Source organism: Ornithodoros turicata, chromosome 2 (genome assembly GCF_037126465.1).
Source record: "Ornithodoros turicata isolate Travis chromosome 2, ASM3712646v1, whole genome shotgun sequence".
In the NCBI taxonomy this organism is placed as follows: Eukaryota; Metazoa; Arthropoda; class Arachnida; order Ixodida; family Argasidae; genus Ornithodoros; species Ornithodoros turicata.
In genome coordinates, this window is record NC_088202.1 from 148350016 (window position 1) to 148370884 (window position 20869).

At 46.2% G+C, this 20869-nt stretch overlaps 1 protein-coding gene across 1 annotated transcript in view; it reads left to right on the forward strand.

The window, feature by feature from the left end:
- LOC135386350 (cell adhesion molecule Dscam1-like) overlaps positions 1 to 20869 on the forward strand; it is a 357610-nt gene that overhangs the window by 330757 nt on the left and 5984 nt on the right. The window contains exon 37 of the mRNA XM_064616211.1: positions 5858 to 5964. Within this exon, the coding sequence (XP_064472281.1) occupies positions 5858 to 5964 (107 nt within the window). The remainder of the gene's footprint in view (positions 1 to 5857; positions 5965 to 20869) is intronic.

Below are 20869 nucleotides of genomic sequence, written 5' to 3' on the forward strand. Positions count from 1 at the left end.
CTCAGTTATCCGGATTTCATTATCCGTATCCGGACAGCAAGTACGGGAACCTATGTCATTCTGATTCGCTTATCCGGAAATGTGCCAACGGTCTCTGTCCTTGGCATGTGCTATGTTCGGGTCACATCTTACTAGGGCCTTCTGTGCTGTTTGACTCGCCAAGCTTTCTTCAACTTTTCACGTGTGCGGGCACACAGTAGAGACGGTAAGCGAGAAGCGGAAGAAATGTCCACCGTACAAAAGATATCCATATGTGAACCTCGAATGTCCAGGCCGTCATCTCCATTCTCTTGGCCTGGGCCAAAAAGGCCCTGAGTATGGATTTGGGGAAGTCCATCCGGAAGAAGACAAGTGCCACTCCAGCGAACCTATACAGCTGGGTGCCTTTTTGAGGTAAAGGACACCAGGAGCGATCTTTCCCTTGTTTTCTTTCTTCTGGAGCAATAAGGAGGTGTCCTAAATTTAAGAAGTTCTCCGGAAACTTGCTGGATACGCTTATCCGCAAATTCGTTATGCGGACGAAAAGGATCGACTACCGAGGTGTCCGGATAAGCGAAACATGAACATGACTTACGGTATGAAAACTCATTTGCAATCGAGGCGAGTAATAAACCACACGTGTCACAACCCTTTTAAAGTAGCACAGAAGTCATTTTTAACACCCAGTTTTCTTCCTATAAAACTGTTAAGTTTGCCAGTAAGATGCACCATGCGAAGTAATTTACACCACAGAGTCATAATTATCGCAGAAATTGAATTTAAAATACGCCGCAAAAAGCGACCGTGCGCAACGGTGGTGAAGAGCAGTACCAGCCTGTGATCTGCCTGGAACCTCGCGCTGACGCTATAAGGAGAACGCTCGCTGATTGGCCTGAGAAATGTTGTCTGTTACTCCGCTGTCGTCTGCTACTCGGCTGTTCGGGGTTCTGATAAAACCTTTCCCCTTGCTCGGTAATGCTTCGGCCGCTCCTTCTATCCCCAGTTCTCCGGGAAAACTGGCAAAACTGGTTTACGGCGGCAAAGGGACAATGCGCTGACCCCCACTGACCGGCAAACCAGAACGAGTCTCCTTATGCCGTCATCGGTGACGTGCCATCATACCTCCTCATCCTCGTTATAGCTGGAGTGGCAAGTTAAGGGTGAAGGCGCGGAGCTATGTTTATGTGAGTCTTTTTTCTGGGAAACAAATTGCACACATCAAAATATTTCGCGCTATTCGGTATAATGACACACACACTTTCATCAGATGTCTTAATCTGAAATTTTTTTTGGATGGCCCTCTGTACTCCTTTAAGCGTACGATCTCTTCGACCTCCTCGTTAGTTTCTGGAGCCCCGATCTTCAAGTTGTCGCGCAATAAATGCAACACTTCGGCCCGTGATTGGCCGCGGGATCTTGCGCGAGCCTATCAAAGCGGCTGGGGAGCGCGCGAACTTTAAATATAACGATAACGATCACTATGTGAAAGTTCAAGATCGGGTCCTCCCTGAACGTTCACTTTTCGACGTGACAGCGAGAGTGCAAGTGCAGAAAACTTCACATCCTGGAAAGAAGAAGAAGGAAAAAAAAACAAAAAAAAACGCAGGACTGCATTGAGAAACAAAATAAGCTTGTCGTGCTGGAAGAGCGAAGGTAATGGGTCTGACAGGGGCATATGTCTCCGCGGGGAAATTTTTGCGCGCTAATCTCGATAATATATTAGAAGTTCCGAGGAACATGATTGGATTTCGCGTTTTGTCGCCCCCAACATTTCTCTCCCATTGAATGGACTGGCGGCGGTACCCATTGTTGCCACTCGAAAAATTCGACAAAGCCGTCGAAAGTAGTTGGAGGAAGAGAGAAGTAAAAATAGTGGCCTTTATGACGGGAACAGAGAACGCCATGGGAAAACTGCTGCTTTGCGGGTGGCATATTGAGGAGCGTGGTTTTGTTTATTAAGCTGGTTTTCAAATAACTTTAGCTCTTAAGAGTCTGAGGTGCACCGAAAAGAAACAGAACCCTATATCATTATTCAGACTTCTGAGCACTAGGTTACGGGTGCGGGTCCCTAAAGAGGCTCACTTGGGTTACTTGTGTACAGGCTGCAGCTGCTTAGACACGTCCTCTTCCGCGATCGATTTGCGTTAATTATGATGTGCTGGGATTTACCCTCAGAGATAAATCCTCAGGTTGGCGGAATTGACCGGTGAAGGCCATATAGTTATCCCCGACGTAGATTAATCATCCACCGTCGCGTTCATCATTAGCGAGTTGGAGGAGAACGTACAAGTTTTACGATAAAGTTTCCAAAAACACGATAAGCCAATCGCCTGGTTCCTTTGGAGTGGTTGACGTCACGTGACTGATATCTGATTCACTGACAGCGATACGGAGACGGAATCAGAGGGCACTTACGATCATACCTCGGTAGTAATGAATTGCTTTTTCTGGTAATTTGTAATGTAACGCATTACTTTTGACATTATGTAATTTGTAATGTAATTTAATTACATTTGGGCAGTAATTTTAATGACATTACGCATTTCATTTTCAAAAGAATCAAGTGTTCCGGTTTGTGGCATTGCAGAATCATTGTTTGCGGGCCCCATCCCCCATCAGATAATGTTCCTGTTGTTGTTATACATTATGGAACGATACGTCATATGCGGCACACTGTGTATATGTATACATGTTTGAGTTGTGCCGCTGTATGTCACCGGTCACGTGAGAGGAGTATAGCTTACGTCACGACGTCCTCTCGTTCTGCGATGCGCTCTTTTCACGAGGAAAACGGTTTTTCGAAAGTGTGCTCATCGTTCTTTCGCAGGAACTTATTTTATTCGTTGCAGAACACTCTCCACCGAAAAACGAAAAATATTTTGGGGTCACTTCAGTGCTCCTTTAGGGAAGGATAGGCGAAACGGAAGGCTCCAGGAGGAAATACGAGGAGGAGGAGGAGGAGTGTCGTTGGGAGGAACCCGAGAGGTCTGCCTGCCTGATTAGGTGGCATGTTTCTCGGGAAGGGAAAGGTGGTGGAGAGGAGGAGAGGAAAGGGTGAAGTGGAAATCCGCTCGGGGGGAGGATAGCTGCGTGCATGGGCCGACTTCAGGGGAACTGTGCCGGCATACGCCTATTACACATCTGAGGGAAACCCAGGAAAAACCCCAGTCGGCACAGCCGGCCCGCGGATTCGAACCGCGGACCTCCCAGTCTCCAAGCGCACGCGTTACCGCTGCGCCACCGAGCGTTCTGCGCATATCTCCTCTCCCGGTTACTCCACTCGAGAAGCTCCATTGGCTAAGGCGGCGCCCTCCCTCTTCCCTCTCACTGCCTCCTCTCATGCGCAGAGACGAACTTGCACAGCGTATACCACTTTACGTGGATTTGCTTGCGGGACAAAGCTTGACGAAAGAGAACAGGATTGCGGGAGGCGAGTAATGTTGTAGTGCTTCCCGGGTTTGTGTTTTTGGCATCGCAAAAGTTTGTGCTCCATTAATAACGGAGCGCCAATGTGTGTAGTTGGTGTGGTTCTGAGGAATCCTTGCGTGAAGCTCGTTATGTACCCCACGTGACCAATCCAATCACCGAAAAGAGACTCGAATGGACCTTTTTCACATACGCGTCGTATCCTAGCGACTCTCCAACGAACCGCCCTTGGCGCGCGTCAAAACAAACACCCGTGGATAGCATAAAGAACCAAAACCGTTCGGGATTGAGACCGACGAGTTCGCGCCGTGCGTGCGGTTTCCCCTCTGGTCACCATCACGTCTGTCAAGGTCATGCGCATGCGCATAAGCAGTTGTGAAAAAAAAAGGCCCATTGCAGAGCTGTGCAGTGTGCGTTTTGCCCCCAAGGAAGGCGCATTCCATCGGGGACACCGCTGGAAATTTGACCCTCTCGGGGCAAAATTTACTCTCGTAATACAATTTACTAAAAAGGGTTTTCCCATTAAGCCAGAACGCAAGCACCTTGCACTTGCAGCGTATCGAGCGGTAGTCACAGTATCTATTTTGTGTCCATTTATTTTGGAAAATAAAAGTTTCGGTCTCAGATATGGTTATTGGATTTATGTTACACTAAACGGTGTCTGTTTCTTCCTTTGCGGTGCCTCTGCCGCAGCGCACAAGGGCTACGCACTTTGAGGCTCTTTGGGAGTCTGTTAAAACAATATTACGTCGAAGTAGGGTGTACCGCAAAACAGGGAGTGTAGTTTTTGAAGGAAAAACGTAGCGTGGACTAGTGAAAATTTGGGCTAGCTTCTGTGTACAGGAGGTAGTTTATAACAACTTAATATTCACTGTTCCAAGTAGACACGATTTAAAGGCACGTTTAAGTTCCATGTAAGAAAAATGAGCGCTTACGAAGTCCGCAAAATTACGTATATAAGGAATGTGGTATTAAATACAACACTTAAAGTAACACAGAAGTCATTTTTAACACCCAGTTTTCTTCCTATAAAACTGTTAAGATGCACCATGCGAAGTAATTTACACCACAGAGTCATAATTATCGCATAAATTGAATTTAAAATACGCCGTAAAAAGCGACCGTGCGCAACGGTGGTGAAGAGCAGTACCAGCCTGTGATTTGCCTGGAACCTCGCGCTGACGCTATAAGGAGAACGCTCGCTGATTGGCCTAGAGAAATGTTGTCTGCTACTCCGCTGTCGTTTGCTACTCGGCTGTTCGGGGTTCTGATAAAGCCTTTCTCCTTGCTCCGTGATGCTTCGGCCGCTCCTTCTATCCCCAATTCTCCGGGAGAACTGGCAAAACAGCCCGACAACAGCGACAAAGGGACAATGCGCTGACCCCGACTGACCGGCAAACCAGAACGAGTCTCCTTATGCCGTCATCGGTGACGTGCCATCATACCTCCTCATCCTCGTTATAGCTGGAGTGGCAAGTTAAGGGTGAAGGCGCGGAGCTACGTTTATGTGAGTCTTTTTTTCTGGGAAACAAATTGCACACATCAAAACATTTCGCGCTATTCGGTATAATGACACACACACCTTCATCAGATGTCTTAATCAGAATTTTCTTTGGACGGCCCTCTGTACTCCTTTAAAGGGACCGTCGCATTCGTCCCGGGCGATTCCTAAGTTATACAGTGAACCCTCGTTAATATGACCTCCGATAATCTGACATACGCGCTTTACGACCATACTCTTGGGGAACAATGCAGTGAAACCTTCGCAATCTCCCCCGTTAATATGACAATTCCGCATTATGACCAAAATTTTCGGGAGCGACCATGGTCATAATAACGAGAGTTCACTGTACCTCCGTCACTCTCCTTGTCCATCACCGACAATAACGACGAATCTGATGCGAATTAGTGGAGTAGTTTCTGCGCAATATGACATCTTAACCCATGGCAAGAGCAAACGCCGGATGTTGAGAGTATGCCGAGTTTCCCTTTTTGGAAATCGGAGAAGACGTCACACGGACAAGTTCAATGAAGGAGCTAGAGGGAGCATTGACACCATTTAAACCGAGACAGCGTGATTGCAAACAGCGTACGCGAGGGATTGAGATTGGATTGGATTGGAAAAAGAAAGAAAAATGTCAGGAGTGGCTACTCCAAAACGCGTTTGTGGGTGAGCTTTATTGGTTTCGACGTATATAGCTTTCATTATGGGATGACTCGCTGGACAATATGTTGAGTAGTTCTATTCGCTCGATTGAGAAGACAAAAAATGCGTGTCATGCGGAGGTGTAGAAAGCGCTGTTTAGCCTCATCTTTTCTGCCATTTCGAGTGGACTGCTGTAAAAATGGCGGCACAGCGACAACAAATGCGTCATACCAAAGTTTCCTTCTAAAAGGGCTAACGTGTTTTTTTTTCTGTTTTTTTTTTTTTTTCAATCTAATCTACTTGCAGACTATCCAGTGATGAGAGCGACAGTGAAGGAACGGCTTCTACCACTTTTGGTCACGTGGACGTAGTGCGGGGAAGCAGTTCTAACGAAACCGAGCGTTCGTCGCAGGGTAAGTTGGCTTTATTTATACTCACAAGTTGGGAGCTTAGAACGTGAGTGCTGATGTGGTTTCATTCAATTTTTGTCGTATACCAGTTCCGTAAATAGGGACACGATTACTAGCCCCCATGACCACAGCTAGTCTATACTTAGACCCTGATGTTTTAGGGTTAAACCCGATTTTTCCCCGAATTTGCACCCCGAATTGAGGTTCATCTATCTAGGGTTAAACCCGATTTCTACCTGCAAAACTGCACCCAGGCTAGGCACCTCAAGGCATCGACATACTAGTTTCTCACAAAATATGCGACTGCCCCTTACTTCTGGCACTCTGGATAGATGGTACAGTGAACGTTTATTCTACAACAATGCCGAATTTCTCCCCGAACTTAGTGTGATGGTAATTTTTCTGCCCGAATTTGCGTGAATTTTCGACATCAATTTATTGACCCGATTCCTACCCCCCGAATTTGGAAAAATATAAAACCCGAAAACTTCAGGGTCTATCTATACTCCTTCGGTTCGCAAATCCGTACTACTTAATGCTACGATCATAATAGACGACTGGCTGTTTGCAAACATCCTATACGTCATTTATATATTTTTATTACTTTTTTTTTTCATTCTTTACATCCCTAATTTCTGTTCTAGCGTTATAAGTTGTCTCTATATAGAGGGGTGGCTCCATTTCTAGCTTTGCCTGCTGCCCCCCTTGACAATGTGTATTTTGGCATAATGACGAAATAAATAAATAAAGTAAGTCGCAACTTGTATGTCACAAGATGTACCCTAGATGTCGCGACCCGTCGTTGGCAAAAAAATAAATAAATAAATAAATAAGAAAGGCATGTGTGTTGGCAGCCGCCAATCACGTGCTTTGTTGTGATTGTTGTTTTGTGATGATAAATGCCATTGTGCAAAGGAGATACGAAGGAACACTTCATATGTGAGGCAGATACTACCCTGACCTGGGGGCTTAACCGCTTCATCGTCGTTACGGTCGTTACAAGCTAACGAGTGGCGGGAAATTCAAAAAGGTGGGCACGTGACACATTGCGCGTGAAGTGTACCACGGCCTTCACGTATCGCGCGAAGAGCGCCGTGCACGTGTTTCATCACGTGCCCACCTTTTTAAATTTCCCGCCCGCCTTTTTGTATTTCCCGCCACTCGTTAGCTTGTAACGACCGTAACGACGATGAAGCGATTAAGCCCCCTGACCTCACCTCACGAAACGCGAAAACCACTAAGTTACACGACGACAACACCAACTTGCGCGCGTGTTGTGCCAACGATCCACTATTACCCAATCACATGATATCTTGATATGACGTGACGCGGCGGATGGGCTATTCTATCCACAAACTGGTTTTTGAAATATACTGGGTACGTGTTTCACAAAGGTCCCCCGGCTGAATAATCCGTAAAGAGGTGGGCTATCGCAAAGCTCTCTTTTCAGTGAGCATCCCAGAGACATCGTCCAAGGAGTGAGCAGGGAGCGGCTCATTTGCGTACGCTCATTACTTAAATAAAATTCCTAACTTTAAAATTTCACTTCGGACGCTTTCGGAACCTCTGTTTCACCGATTGGAACTCGATTACTCAATTAAATACTCCAAAAATCTCGTGCCTTTTTGTTGCAATGTTTTTCGCTCGAGGTTACGATCAGTAAAACAGAGGTCACGAAAGCGTCCGAAGTGAAATTGAAAAGCTAGGAATTGTATTTAATTAATGAGCGCACGAAAATGAGCCCCTCACTGCTCAGTTCTTGACCGATGTCTTAGGGATGCAAAAAAAGCCTTTCGGTATGGCACCACCTGTTTCCGAATTATTCAGTCGAGGGACCTTCATGAAACACCCCGTACAATTACATCCCAGAAACGAGGTCTCGAACAATGGCGTTCGTTCCTGATGCTTTCATTATGAAATACTCTTACTTTCCATGGGAGATTGACACACCTTTCCGGAGAGAACCGTCTGCATTTCAACACACATTTCAACCTCTGTAGGAAACAACTGTTATCGAAGACAATCCGTCTTGCGCAACTCAATGCATATTCACGAAAGGATTATCCACCCATTCGTACAAAGCCACGCAAATAGATCCCTTAGAACTATAGCGTTCCTTGTAAACACCAGAGAAAGGACTGATTGAAAGATTATACAATAGCGTATAGGCGTTGTGGAGCCTCCGTACGATTGGCATTGTATGCAGAACCGTCCATTCTTTCTGCTCTGGGATACGGTGTGTTCTAAGAGTATTGTGATGATGAGAAAAGAGACCTGTTGAATATGGAGAGTTACGAACGTGATGAAGACGAGGACGATGCTTTGGAGCCTAAATGCCCCAACAGGGAAGCAAAAGAAGGAAACGTGCAACATGTCGCCACACTGCGCAGACTACCAAGGTACTACCAAGACTACCGCAGACTAACCTTACGTGTAACATCACGGTACCATTATTATTATTATTATTATTATTATTAAGAAGAAACGAATGTAGTTCGTTACCGGGACCACTGCGTTTTTGTAAAGAAAGAAGATAACTAGGTAAATGATATGTTTTTACCTGAAGCAGGAGCAAATTAGGAACGAAATTAAACAGGAATGACCCTCGTATATTGCGTGAAACGTATAAAAATTAAATTTTATCGCCAGTTTTTTTATGGCGCTCCGCCATCTTGGGTGAGGACCTTCTGACCTAACCCGAGGCACAGTCTCGACGCCCGCACCGCCTACTGCGTGCCGGGGGGGGGGGGGGGGGGGCAGCGCCCCCCCCCCCCCAGACCCCCCCTCCCAATCTGTAGAACCTAACTTAACCCAACCTCACTAAAGTGAGGCGATTTAGCCCAATTCTCTTGCAAGTTTCGAATCCGTTAGGCTTAGCATTCCCGTGTTTCTCCTGTGCTAAAAGTGAATCAGATGGGGTTGTTGAAATGCCTATAAAAAAACTTCTAGTCCACAGAATTTTATAATTCTTACCTTTTTCGATTCAGTATATGAACTTCTTTCACTTCTACGCAATATTTACCTTTCAAACGCTTTCACAATTTTTTAAAAACGAGTGGTCCCGGTAACGAACTACACCCGAAGAAACTTTGGACATGATGTCCAAACCAGCGTTGCGGAGTTGCCACTCCTGAGTTGAAATGATTCCGGAATCATTCCACATTTAACAGAGCACGGAATGGGATTGGAATGGAATGGCGGAAACTGTCTTATAGGAATGGAAATGGAATGGTCTGGGTGCGCCGGTGGCAGTTTTCGTTTCAACGTGCTGATTTCTACCCTCGCACCCTTTGCACCGCACCTGCACACGGTCAAGAGTGAAATATTCTTGTCTTTGTGCTTTTTCCGTGCTTGGTAATGTCAATCCCCTCTATAGCACTGCTGGACTTGCCAGTATGGTTACCGGTTGTTCCCTTTTATTGAGGGAATTAAGGGAATGGAATTGGATTTGCCAAGCCATTCCAGGAGTGGGAACTGACCGTACCTTTTCATTCCGAGGAATTGAAAGGAATGGAATTATCGCAAATCTCCATTCCTTGAAGAATGGAATTGGAACGGAATGGGAGACCCCATTCCGCAACCCTGGTCCAAACAGAATATGTCCGCGAAGTCGTGCTGAAAACAAACTGCGGAGGTGCTGGGTTCGAATCCCATACCACCGGCTGTGCTGGCTGAGGCTTCTCCTGTGTTTTTCAGGCAGACTTTCCAGACGAATGTCGCACATTTCTCCCTGAAGTCTGCCCAGGACGCATACTAGCACCCCTGTCTTCCTTCCATTCCTTCCTGCTGTCCTCTCTCCACCTGTCCACGTCTGTACGCTGCTCGTAGCCACAGACGATTGGCTGCGCTAACACGGAATATAAAAAAAAAGCGACCACCCCGGCGCCATCTTTGAATATGTGCGTTTGATGTAACTTCAGTTTCTGTGTTTGGCCGACTCTGCCCAATTAACGACTAAATTAATCCACTAACCTTCCCTCATGTATGTACTAGCATTTTTGAATACTTATATTGGAATGTTTGGAATACTGAAGTATTGATGTACAGTGAACCCTCGTTAATATGACCCCCGATAATCTGACATACGCGCTTTATGACCATACTCTTGGGGGACAATGCTGCGGAACCTCTGCAAATCTCCCCCGTTAATATGACAATTCCGCATTATGACAAAAATGTTCGGGAACGACCATGGTCATAATAACGAGGGTTCACTGTATATTGATCGATGTTCGTATTGTCCGCGCTCGTGGATCAGCTCATTTGTGAAGCCACGCGGTTCTCAGAATATCCTCCGAAGAGGGGGGGGGATATGTTTATTAAGAAAAAGAAAGGAGAGGTCAGCCAGACGAAGGTCGGCTTGCTATTCCAAACAAAAAAAAAAGGCAATCCTCCGAAGCTATTGCATACTGCTTATTGTATACTAGGCTGGTGGACTCGCAGCTGGGAGATTCCCACGAGCAGTCAGGCGCCTATGCATATACAGTGAACCCTCGTTAATATGACCATGGTCGTTCCCGAAAATTTTGGTCATAATGCGGAATTGTCATATTAACGGGGGGGGGGATCAATTTGCAGAGGTTTCACAGCATTGTTCCCCAAGAGTATGGTCGTAAAGCGTGTATGTCAGATTATCGGGGGTCATATTAACGAGGGTTCACATACGTCCATCATGCATGAACGCGCCCCTGTAGTCAGCGTAGTAGTCAGGTCAGCGTGTTAGTCTTCCGTCTGTCCTCATTCTGGTGCACTGTTTCTATTGCCGTTGTACCAACTTGTGAACTAGTCCAACGATTCGTTATGTTGAGCCTTATAGGTTAAGCATCTTTTGCCGCTTGAAAAACCTGTGTCTCAGATCAAAGGCAGAAGTGAGGAACTGCGATTCATCCGTGATGTGCATAAGACGCCTTCTAGCGGTGCAAAGATTGATGCACAGTTGGGAATAAAGCGGCGGTATAGAAATTAATGAGGTAAAAGTAGCGACAGAGTTGGTTCTGCCTCTTGTATGCCTGGGAAAATCGCGGAGTTGGTGGACGCATCGCAGCATCGTAGGGGCCCCGTGCTGAATATCCCCAAATCTTTAGAGCAATTTCGCGTGATAGAATGGTGTCAACGGGATGGAAGTTTGTGCTTTGCTGAGTGAATTCCAGCTAGGGCGAACTGGCTCTAGGCCACCTGGAGCCATACGTCAAGATATGCGGCATAAGACGGCGGGAGCTTGACGCCCACACGCCCGCCTGCTGGTGGAAGCATTGTCGCCGAAGAAAGACACCAGGTTCGGGTGGCCAATTTGTGGGGAGGTTATGGGCGACTGTCATGAGTTGAGTGACAAGAGAGAGTGCGTGTACGTGGGTGAGCTGCAGCTATACGGGCACCAAGACGGCAGAGAACGTGCACCGATCCTCTAGAAGACATTCTGGGGCGGATTAAAGCGATCTTGGACCTGACAGGACCTGACATCATTAACATCACCCGCTTCAGACTTTCTTGACCGCACCGACATATAGACCTGTTTGTAAACAAATGACGTCATAATGTTCGACAGCGCCACGAGTTTGGTAGAGTTGAACTACGTTCACAGCTAGTGGCGAACAAGGTCGCGCCCGAAAGCCACGGTCTTGAGGGGATTACGATGGTCTCTGAAAGGGACGCGACCTTCTGTCCTACTTTTCTTTCAGGGAACAATTGCCCATTCGTGGAACCCAGCTCTCCCCTTCCGATCTGTTTCGGTTTCGGTCTGTGTACCAACGTCATGATGACGTTTTTCGGGTAGAGGTTTATTTTCCACACAAATGTCACACTTTCCCCTCCAATCAGATGATCAGAAGCTGACGTCAACGTCTTCACGTCGACAGGAGCTGGTATGAAAAACTTTCACTTTGGATTTACAGAAATCAGTAACAAAGGCTTCTTGGTCCTGCTGACCCACTTTCCAAGACTGTTTAGCCGCACGTTGCCACAGTCTTTGAAAGGAACGCTGGTTCCGGGCAACATAAAAAGTCTCGTAATCCTTATTGAGGAATTCAAAACTGAACGTTGTTCCTCGAATGTGTTTTCCCGTGTGGGCAGGCGGGTACACCGTCAAAGTCAATTAACGACAAAATTATGCGAGTGCTCGGCAACGTGCCAGTGGACGTCATGGTCGTTTCCGTGTTTCTTCATGAGGTTCATATCATGCACGAAGAGTTGCTGGTAACCTTCTGTGATACAACGGTATATCGACCAACTCTCTTGCTGGAATAGACATGGAAACCGGCATGCAAAGGACTCTGTGCTCCTTCCGACGGGTGCTAGAAAGGAGGTGCCATTCAAACGCCTTCACCTTGTCCTCCGCCGCAACAATGGGATGCTCTGGACAAAGGCGCGCTCGTGTGACGGCTTCCTTTGACCACAGGAATAAGCGGAAGAAGATGTGTCCGCTTACGCATCGATCCGACCTAGAAAGAGAGGGATGGTCCAGTGGACGGGCCTTCTTATTCTGGAGAGTCCGAGGAGGCAAACCCTGTGCAGACGCCATTGCGTGTAACTGTGGGGTGAGCAGTACGTGTGAATCAAAACTCGAACGATGAGTTCTCTGTTTGCGTCTTTAATGTATTACACCGTATTGAAGGAGTATTGCGACGCAAAAATTACAAATGTTTGTGTATTAGGGGATACGTTAGCCGAAACACGCGTGAAGGTGGTTGATGGGGACCCAATGGGACCCATGGGGAACCAGATGGGGACAAGCTGAAGTTTAAAGGATGCGCACATTTAGAACTCTCTGTGCACACAGAAAAAGGGACACATGCTGCGGAATGACTCCAAACATGTTCCACGCGGTTTTAGCTTATAACATTCGGCTAATTAGAAATTATACTTTGGTTAATTAGGTAACGTCTACTCTTTGTGTATGTTAATAACAGATACTTTCAGGCTTAGAATGCGTTCTGTGCAAGAAGGTACGGGAACCAGTTCCCGTTTCCTAGGCCGCGCTGGCCCACCCAGCCTCTGAAGGAACGCAAGGTGCAAAAACAAGTCAATCAAACATTCAAATGTTTATTTCGTACCTTTCCAAAACCAGGCTCTTTCTCGGCTGCACCGACTTTGACGCGCTGCCTCGCTGAATTCCCGCCGAATACCAATTGCCCCCCATAGCGGCGTCGTTATCGTTCCCTACTTGGGCAACAGCGCCCTCCCGTGGTAGCTTCTTTGGCGACGTTTCATGGCGTCCCCTATAGTCCCCACAAGGGTTATAGTGACCAATGTATTATTGAAGAACTTTATGCGAGTTAACAGAGTGAAGAATACTTTTCCTGCTGTAAGCAAAATTCATTCGAGTGGGCATGGGAGTGGGATGAGACGAAATATCAGACACCCTTCCCGATCTTTATGCATCAAAAGGGCTCCAACGGAATTACAAAAGCACATGGACACCAGCTTCGCCATCAGCACGGCTGATCGCAGCAGTCCTCACACAGCCCGCACATTTGCGTCCCAACGCGTCTGTTCATCGGCGTTTTGTGTGTGACAGATGCACGTACCTTTGCAACGGTTGCCGGGACAACGCCTCCGTCGTTGCCGAAGGGCCTTGCATCGGTTCGCAGACGGACGCAACGCTGACGGACGCTGACGGACATTTGAATGCAATAGTGCGGATGTGTCATTCGTCTCATGTGTCGTCACATCCATGAGGCATCTGCCTACTGGCAGAATGCTGTTTGATAGTCACACCTTATGGGCACACCCTCAATGAAAACTGCCGAAGAAAAGACGCCTTTTTATTGCGGTAAGTCTCAAAAAACCTAGGCTCGAGCGCCGGTTTTCTAACCATTACTCCTCTGCCAGTCAGTCATGCATAAACGCGTTTCGAAAGGCCATCTTCATCGACGCATACTTGGTTGTGTATCGCTATCGCCTTATGGTACGTTGGTATGGTGGTATGTTCAGTGACGTCACCTCGGCAGAGGCACTCAGAAATTGAACCGTCAAGATGTAGGACCGGCTTGGCTTCGGGTTTTGTTCGTTGCCATACGGTAGTTAGAAGACAAAATATGAGAAACACCAAACGAAGGGTGGATGTGATCAGAGTGAGAGATATCGTGGCCAGGGATATTTCAACGGGCGTGCACGTTTCATGATTAAAAAAAAAAAAAAACAGAATGGCTTTCAACGAGTATTGTCTCTCACATTCCTGCTATCTCATCCGAAATCCCCTAATTAAAGAGTTAATTAATTTTACATAATGAGTCATCTTCCAGTTACATACTCTCTTCGAGAGGATGTCTGCCAGACCACTCAAGTGCGAAGACGACATTATGCTGCTCTCATAGTTTTTTTTTTATATATATATATATAAAAACTGCGTAAGGGATTTTAAGAAAAACGCCCCGTGTATCAATTTGACCACACGTGAGAAACGGATTCATGCAGCAACAAAACCGGCATTAAGCTCAAACGACAACACCCGGGGATTTTTGCCTTTGCACTTGAGGTTCTGATGGTTTTGTAGCTGTGAATTGCCAGCGGCTCGTACAATCACGATTGCGACGTCGCGTGAGGCGGTAGGATTTGCGTTTGTGTGTCTGTTGAAGAGATACATAGACAGCAAAATGCGAGGGCGTTTCTTAAGCGCGACCAGATATTTATGAAAGAGGCGCGTGGTTTTTCTCAGACACGACGAATGCAATCGCACTCTCTCCTTGATGCGCACAAATTCCGCATTTAACTCCAAAAGAAAGTCGGCCGAAGACGCGACCGAAACTAAATATAGGACAACTAAAATAATTCTATACATATTCAAATTAAGATAAACAAGTAATAACCAACTCCATATCTTAAGTAAGGCTTCTGGTAATACGCATCAATAAACAGCGAGCAACCAAATGACAATTTCCTCCTCGGTGATTTGTCTGATTTCTTTCCCTCGTCGGAACGGCAACTGGCGACCCTGGATTCCGTGCAACATACCCACAAAAAGCGTCTCTCCTTATCGAGTGATCGAATGACACTTTACATGCCTCGAGGAACCAGGCGTAAAGGCAAGGCCTTCCGTCCTTTTAACGACCACCAGTTTAGGTTGTGTATGTTTATTCTGCCGCAGATAGCATATTTATGATGGTTCTTGGAAGCTTTTCGCGTCGACTTCGTTTGGAGTTGTCTGCATCAGAAAGGACGGTTCACTTTGCTGTCGCCAGGTGTCTGCGTTGAGCGTAGGTGTAAAAGGGTCTTTGAGATTCAAACACGGTGTAATGTTATTGCTCAAAGCGTCGTCGTGATACATTCTTCTTCTTCTGCCTTTTCGGGACTGGGAAAAGCGTGCGCATTATACGGCGGGAAACTTTATAAGCATCTTGGAAGGATCTGTATAAGGCGGATCAGGATCTGGCTACCAAACCTCAAGTCCCAATGGAGCGCAAGCATACGCCTTTATTGTTCTCACCTACTCCTTTACCTTCCGTTTCCTAGCTTACACCGTAATAAAGGCGGATTGTTGAGTCCATCCTTTATCCGCGCGAGATATAACGATCAGATACGAGAGGGAGATCTGAATTCACTGGAACGCGCATAGCAGGTTCCTCCCGCCGGAAATCTTGATTGAACCTTGCGGGCCTTTTGTTCTTCGGCCATAATAGCGGGCGCCGTCAGCTGTGGTCTCGGGGGCTCTTCCGTCTGATAAAAGACGCCGTTCAATGGGGGATTGCCTGGTTAAGAGAAGAAGTTGTTCCCCTTCGTTGACCTCCCATTTATATGGGCTAGAGGGTCAGTCAACCAACGAGGCAAGACGATTCGCTAAAGCAGTACCCTTTTTTTTCTTTTTCAAATGTAACGGGTTCAAGCTGACGTGTGTCTAACATAAAGAACTGCTTGTTCTGGAAATATATCTACACTAGGTGGAAGAAAGCAGCTTCATTTATATGGCGACCTACTTTAATATAGTGACACAACCTGCAACTCCCATCTCCGCTAGCAGCGCTACACGTCGGCCACGCTTCGAGATTGGATAATTTGATTGGATAATTCGATAATTGGAAATTTATTGGATTGGACCTCCTAGTCCTAACGCGTGTGGAATGACTTTTGTAGCAGCCGTGGGTAGAGATGCAAAATTTCCATAAATTTTGAATCGTTAAAAAACAAAAAAGGCTTTCTTCGTTGTTGTTGTTGTTTTTTTTTCGAAAAATTTGAAAAAATGGACTCAAACGCGGTTACTGCCGAGTCGAAGCATTGCCGGCCAAGCCACAGCATACAATGAGCTAGAATCTTTAGTAGTGTTCATCCTCTAGGCATAAATGCAGAGCAGAGCATCCCATGAGACTGCTGTCTACTCAGCGATAGGTAATTTGAACAACCCGTCCACTCCGACCAGAACTCCGACATGATGTGAACGCGATGGCGATAGCTTGGAGCAGCCAGACGGAGCTCTAAGTTGGTGGTTGTTTGCGGATTAGAGACACCCAAGGCACTGTTGGCGGGTTGGAACGCATCGAAGGCACGAAAGTTCACATTTTTTAATTTTGTCGCCTAGAAATTTTGGGTAATTTTCCTGGGGACGAGTAAAAAAGCCGAAAAAGAATATTTTTGTCCCAAAATTTCTGGGTTTTTTTTCGGGGCTTTGCATCTCTATAGCCGTGAGACACAGACTGCTTGTGCTGAAATCCTTACGTGAGCGTCATGCACTTACGAGATATTACATAAGCGACATGTTAGAAGCAAATAGGTCTAAAGCCAGCATTTATCTAAAAAAAAAAAAAGACACAGGAAAATACTCAGAAAGCACATCCTGTACCTGGATTCAGTCTCGAGAAAGGTCTTCCGTCGAAAAGTGAAACCCTGGGTCCACCATGTGACGCCAGTTAGCCCTGACATCCCTGTAACAGCCCGAAAATCTCGCAACACCCTAGAATTACCTCCCCATAAGCTCGAGAAGAAGTCCTAAAACATATGACGATAGGAAAGGGGCTTGCTGGTAGGTATACAATGTGAGCGCTAGGAGCATCGGACGAAAACACGCAGACAAGACGAAGGGCACAAACATAAACCAGTCACTGTTCCAGTCCAACCCTCAATGGATCTTTTCCGACAACGCGTATGTGCATGCCCAGCCCTTGAGTCCGCCATTTTTGAGCGGAACACATCGTCATGAACCCACCTGCGGGCGACTGTCATGTTCATTGTGGGCAGATAATCGGTTTCAAGGTTCGGCGGACGTTTAAGGTCTGGTAATGAGTACAGTGCGCTTTCACTCTTTCCGCATTCTTCTTCCAATCTTCTCTCGCTACCTTCCCACGCAACGTACGTGCCAGTTCGTAAAACGTACTGGCATCCTGCCCTCACTTCGAACACCAACGCCAACAGTATTTCACCGCATTCTACAGATACCATGTCCCACTCCACCCAGCCCTTCTACTGGGTGACACCCCTCTTGTGCCGTTTGATAACGTAATCAAATTTTTGACCACGTGTGGGTTTCTTAGTCAGATGTAGATGATAAGCATTGCTCCGCTTTTATCCATTATCACCGAAATCCTCATGTAAATATCTCATTGTCACACTTGTAGATAGCTTTTAACTGCCATGCTCGCTTGCTATCGTCATCCCCCTCTCTCTTATCCTGGTCAATCAATCAATCATACCTGTAGATAGGTTTTAACTACCACACTCTCTCTCACATCATCTTTCCCATAATCGTCTCCGACACACTCAGCATAGTTTTGGCGCTCTATGGCCTTTGTTGCCTTTGTGCCATTAAATACATAATCAATCAATCAATCAATCAATCAATCGTAAAACGTCACCATTATTGGGGGGAAAGACACGACGTTCGACATTCCGCCGCCAGGGGCGACGCGAATATGGAAAAGGTCCATTGCGTTAGTACCGGAAGACATACGGTTTCTAGAAGGTGGGATAAAAACTTGAGACAAGTGCAGTTCAGGAGGTGGAAAAACTGGTTTAATTGTTTCCCGCACGTGCGTGTTCTTGCCGACTTTTGTTTCATTCTGGTCGTACATGTGCTAAGTGAATGTTTATGGTCGGAGCTTGTGTTTGTCTCTTTCGTCTTGTCTCTGTGTTTTCGGTGCTCGTAGCTTTCACAACGAAGCCCTAAAGGCAAGCAAATACGCGTCAACCGCCCCAAGAGGAGTTGAGCCCCTCCCCCAGATATGAAAGCCTTGTGCAAGTCCCTCCGTCGAAAGGAACCAAGGTCCAAGGAAGAAAGGTCCAGATTACATTTACAGTGAACCCTCGTTAATATGACCCCCGATAATCTGACATACGCGCTTTACGACCATACTCCTGTGGAACATTGCAGTGACGCCTCTGCCAATCCCCCCCGTTAATATGACAATTCCGCGTTATGACCAAAATTTTCGGCAACGACCATGGTCATAATAACGAGGGTTCACTGTAGAGTGTTAGTCTAGCAAACGTTACACATTTCGACTACATCGTAAAAATAGAAGACGGGGGTTTAGCCAACCCCAACTTCGCAGACTGGTAGCCATTTGTCTCAAGTTTGGTTGGAATTTTTTTTGTGAGCGTTATGGCCCTGTAGAAGAAAAATTAAAAATCAAGCAAAATCTCACTCTATGCATTTTCTATGGCCTATTCGCTCAAAAGCCGCCATTTTCTCCTGTGTGCGCTTCGATTCCATTTCACCACACACAGGTGGCGCCAACACACTCATGAAGAAGAGCATTAGTGTACCATAACGTCACCATGCGAATGTCACATCGTTGTAGGCAGCGCCGCCTGTGTGAGGTGATGTGAATGTGATGCAGACACAAAAAAACATGGCGGTGTTTGCGTGAGATAGTCCATTGAAAATGCGTGGTGCGAGATTTTGCTCGATTTTTAATCTTCTTTCTACATGACCATAGTGCTTACAAAAAATTCCAATAAAACTTCAGACAAATGGCCATCAGTCTTCAAAGTTTGGGGTAGGTTAAACCCCGTCTTCTATTTTTACGATGCAATTGAAATGTGTAACGTTTGCTAGAATAACCCTGTGAAATAGTTCGGGAACATGCTTAATTAATGTATAAGACACGAGCAATTGAACCTCTGTATGCAATAAGGGGATAAGTCGATTTATCCCCTTTTTGCTATTTTTGCTGCAATGACATCTACATACCAGCATGTACCTGCCAAAGAAAATTTAGGATCGTATTGCAATTTATTGGCCCGCTACAGGAGGGTAAGAAAAGGGAAATGCATGTACAGTGAACCCTCGTTAATATGACCCCCGATAATCTGACATACGCGCTTTACGACCATACTCCTGGGGAAGAATGCAGTGAAACCTCTGCAAATCCCCCCGTTAATATGACAATTCCGCATTATGACCAAAATTTTCGGGAACGACCATGGTCATAATAACGAGGGTTCACTGTATATCAATGGGACGGACAATGAGATCAGGACCCTTTTCTCGGTTTGAGATTTTTTTTTACTTATCCCCTTATTGCATACCGAGGTTTTCAATTGCTTAAAATATCTTCGTCGAATGTCATCTTATCACTGCGCAATTGAATTCACAAAAACGGCCCGCAAAGTCGTGACGTTAGAGCTCTGCCGTGACGTAGGTGCAGTGTGGCGAGACTCCCCACGCGCCACTCGAAGCAAATCCTCCGCGTTAGCCTCTGCACTCATTCGCGCAACAAAAGGCTTCTAGCGCCCGCTACACCGGAGGTATACACTCTAAGAAAAAAAGGAGTACTTTTACTCCTTTTGGGGAGTAATTGCATTGCCACAAAAAATAGTCCCTTTCGGGAGTAAATGCACGGGAGTAAATGAATGTCACAGAGTGAAGACCGCATTTCACGCGCTGTTGTAAGAGTCCCAGGTACATAATTGGTGCGCATGCATGAAAATACTTTGAAGCAAACCGTCAACCGTGATATATCGAGTCATATAAAATCTTGCGCCATACCAGGGCACAATTTGCGAAGAAAGATGCGCTAACTGTTTCTTACTCTGTGTGGCTGGAAAATTGCTACGTTGTCTGAGTTATACAGCTTTAGGTCGTTCAAATTGACCAGGGCCACATATTTATTTAGACTGTCGCATTCAGGAGACCATTCGCAAAGTTTAGTGACAATTTGCCGTCCTGGGGAGTAAATGTCGGGACTAAATGTTGAGTTAGGGGACTAAAATGGGGAGTAATTGCAGACTAGGGGAGTAGAAGCTGCAATTACTCCCCGTTTTACTCCTTTTTTTCTTAGAGTGTACACGCTACACGCGAGCTACGCCGGTTGTTGTTGTTGTTCAAGAACGCTCATTGTTTCCCTTGCCGCATCCAAAAAAGCAGAAATCTGTGGAGGCTTCCCCTTTTAAAGAATAGTTTTGGAATTCAAAGTGGCACCCAAAGTGGCACGTGCAAAAAGCACTCTCATTCACCTTCTGAGGTGAAGACGCCAGGGGAGTTAAAACACATGTCTCCTATTCACACGTCACTTGCCCCGTCGCTTTTACGCCCCTCCCCCTCTTCCATTTACGAGACACATAATTAGCACCCACCTCTGGAAATATATGCGTTAAGAAATAGCACGCAATATTTACTCCCCCTCCCAACAAAGAAAAAAGAAAAGAGACTAAGGCCCGAAAAGGAATGTCGTAGCTCTTCCTCCTCGCTTGGCAGATAAATCCGCTTGTGTGTCGGCTGGCAAAGTCAACAGCGGCTCCCCCGAAATCCTCTAATCTCTGCCTTCCAAGCCGTCATCGGGACGTTGATGGAGTTCTTTCTTGCACTCGTCAGAAAGGCTTCCATTCTTGAAACCCGATGATGGCCAATATGAATTAGGTGTTGGACTGCTCCGGCCGGATATATATACCGGGTGTGCTATTTCTGTTCCGAGTAGGTACTTATACTCTCTTTTGTACCCCACCCTCATTTCTCTTGGCAAGTGAAAGAAATACAATTTGTATT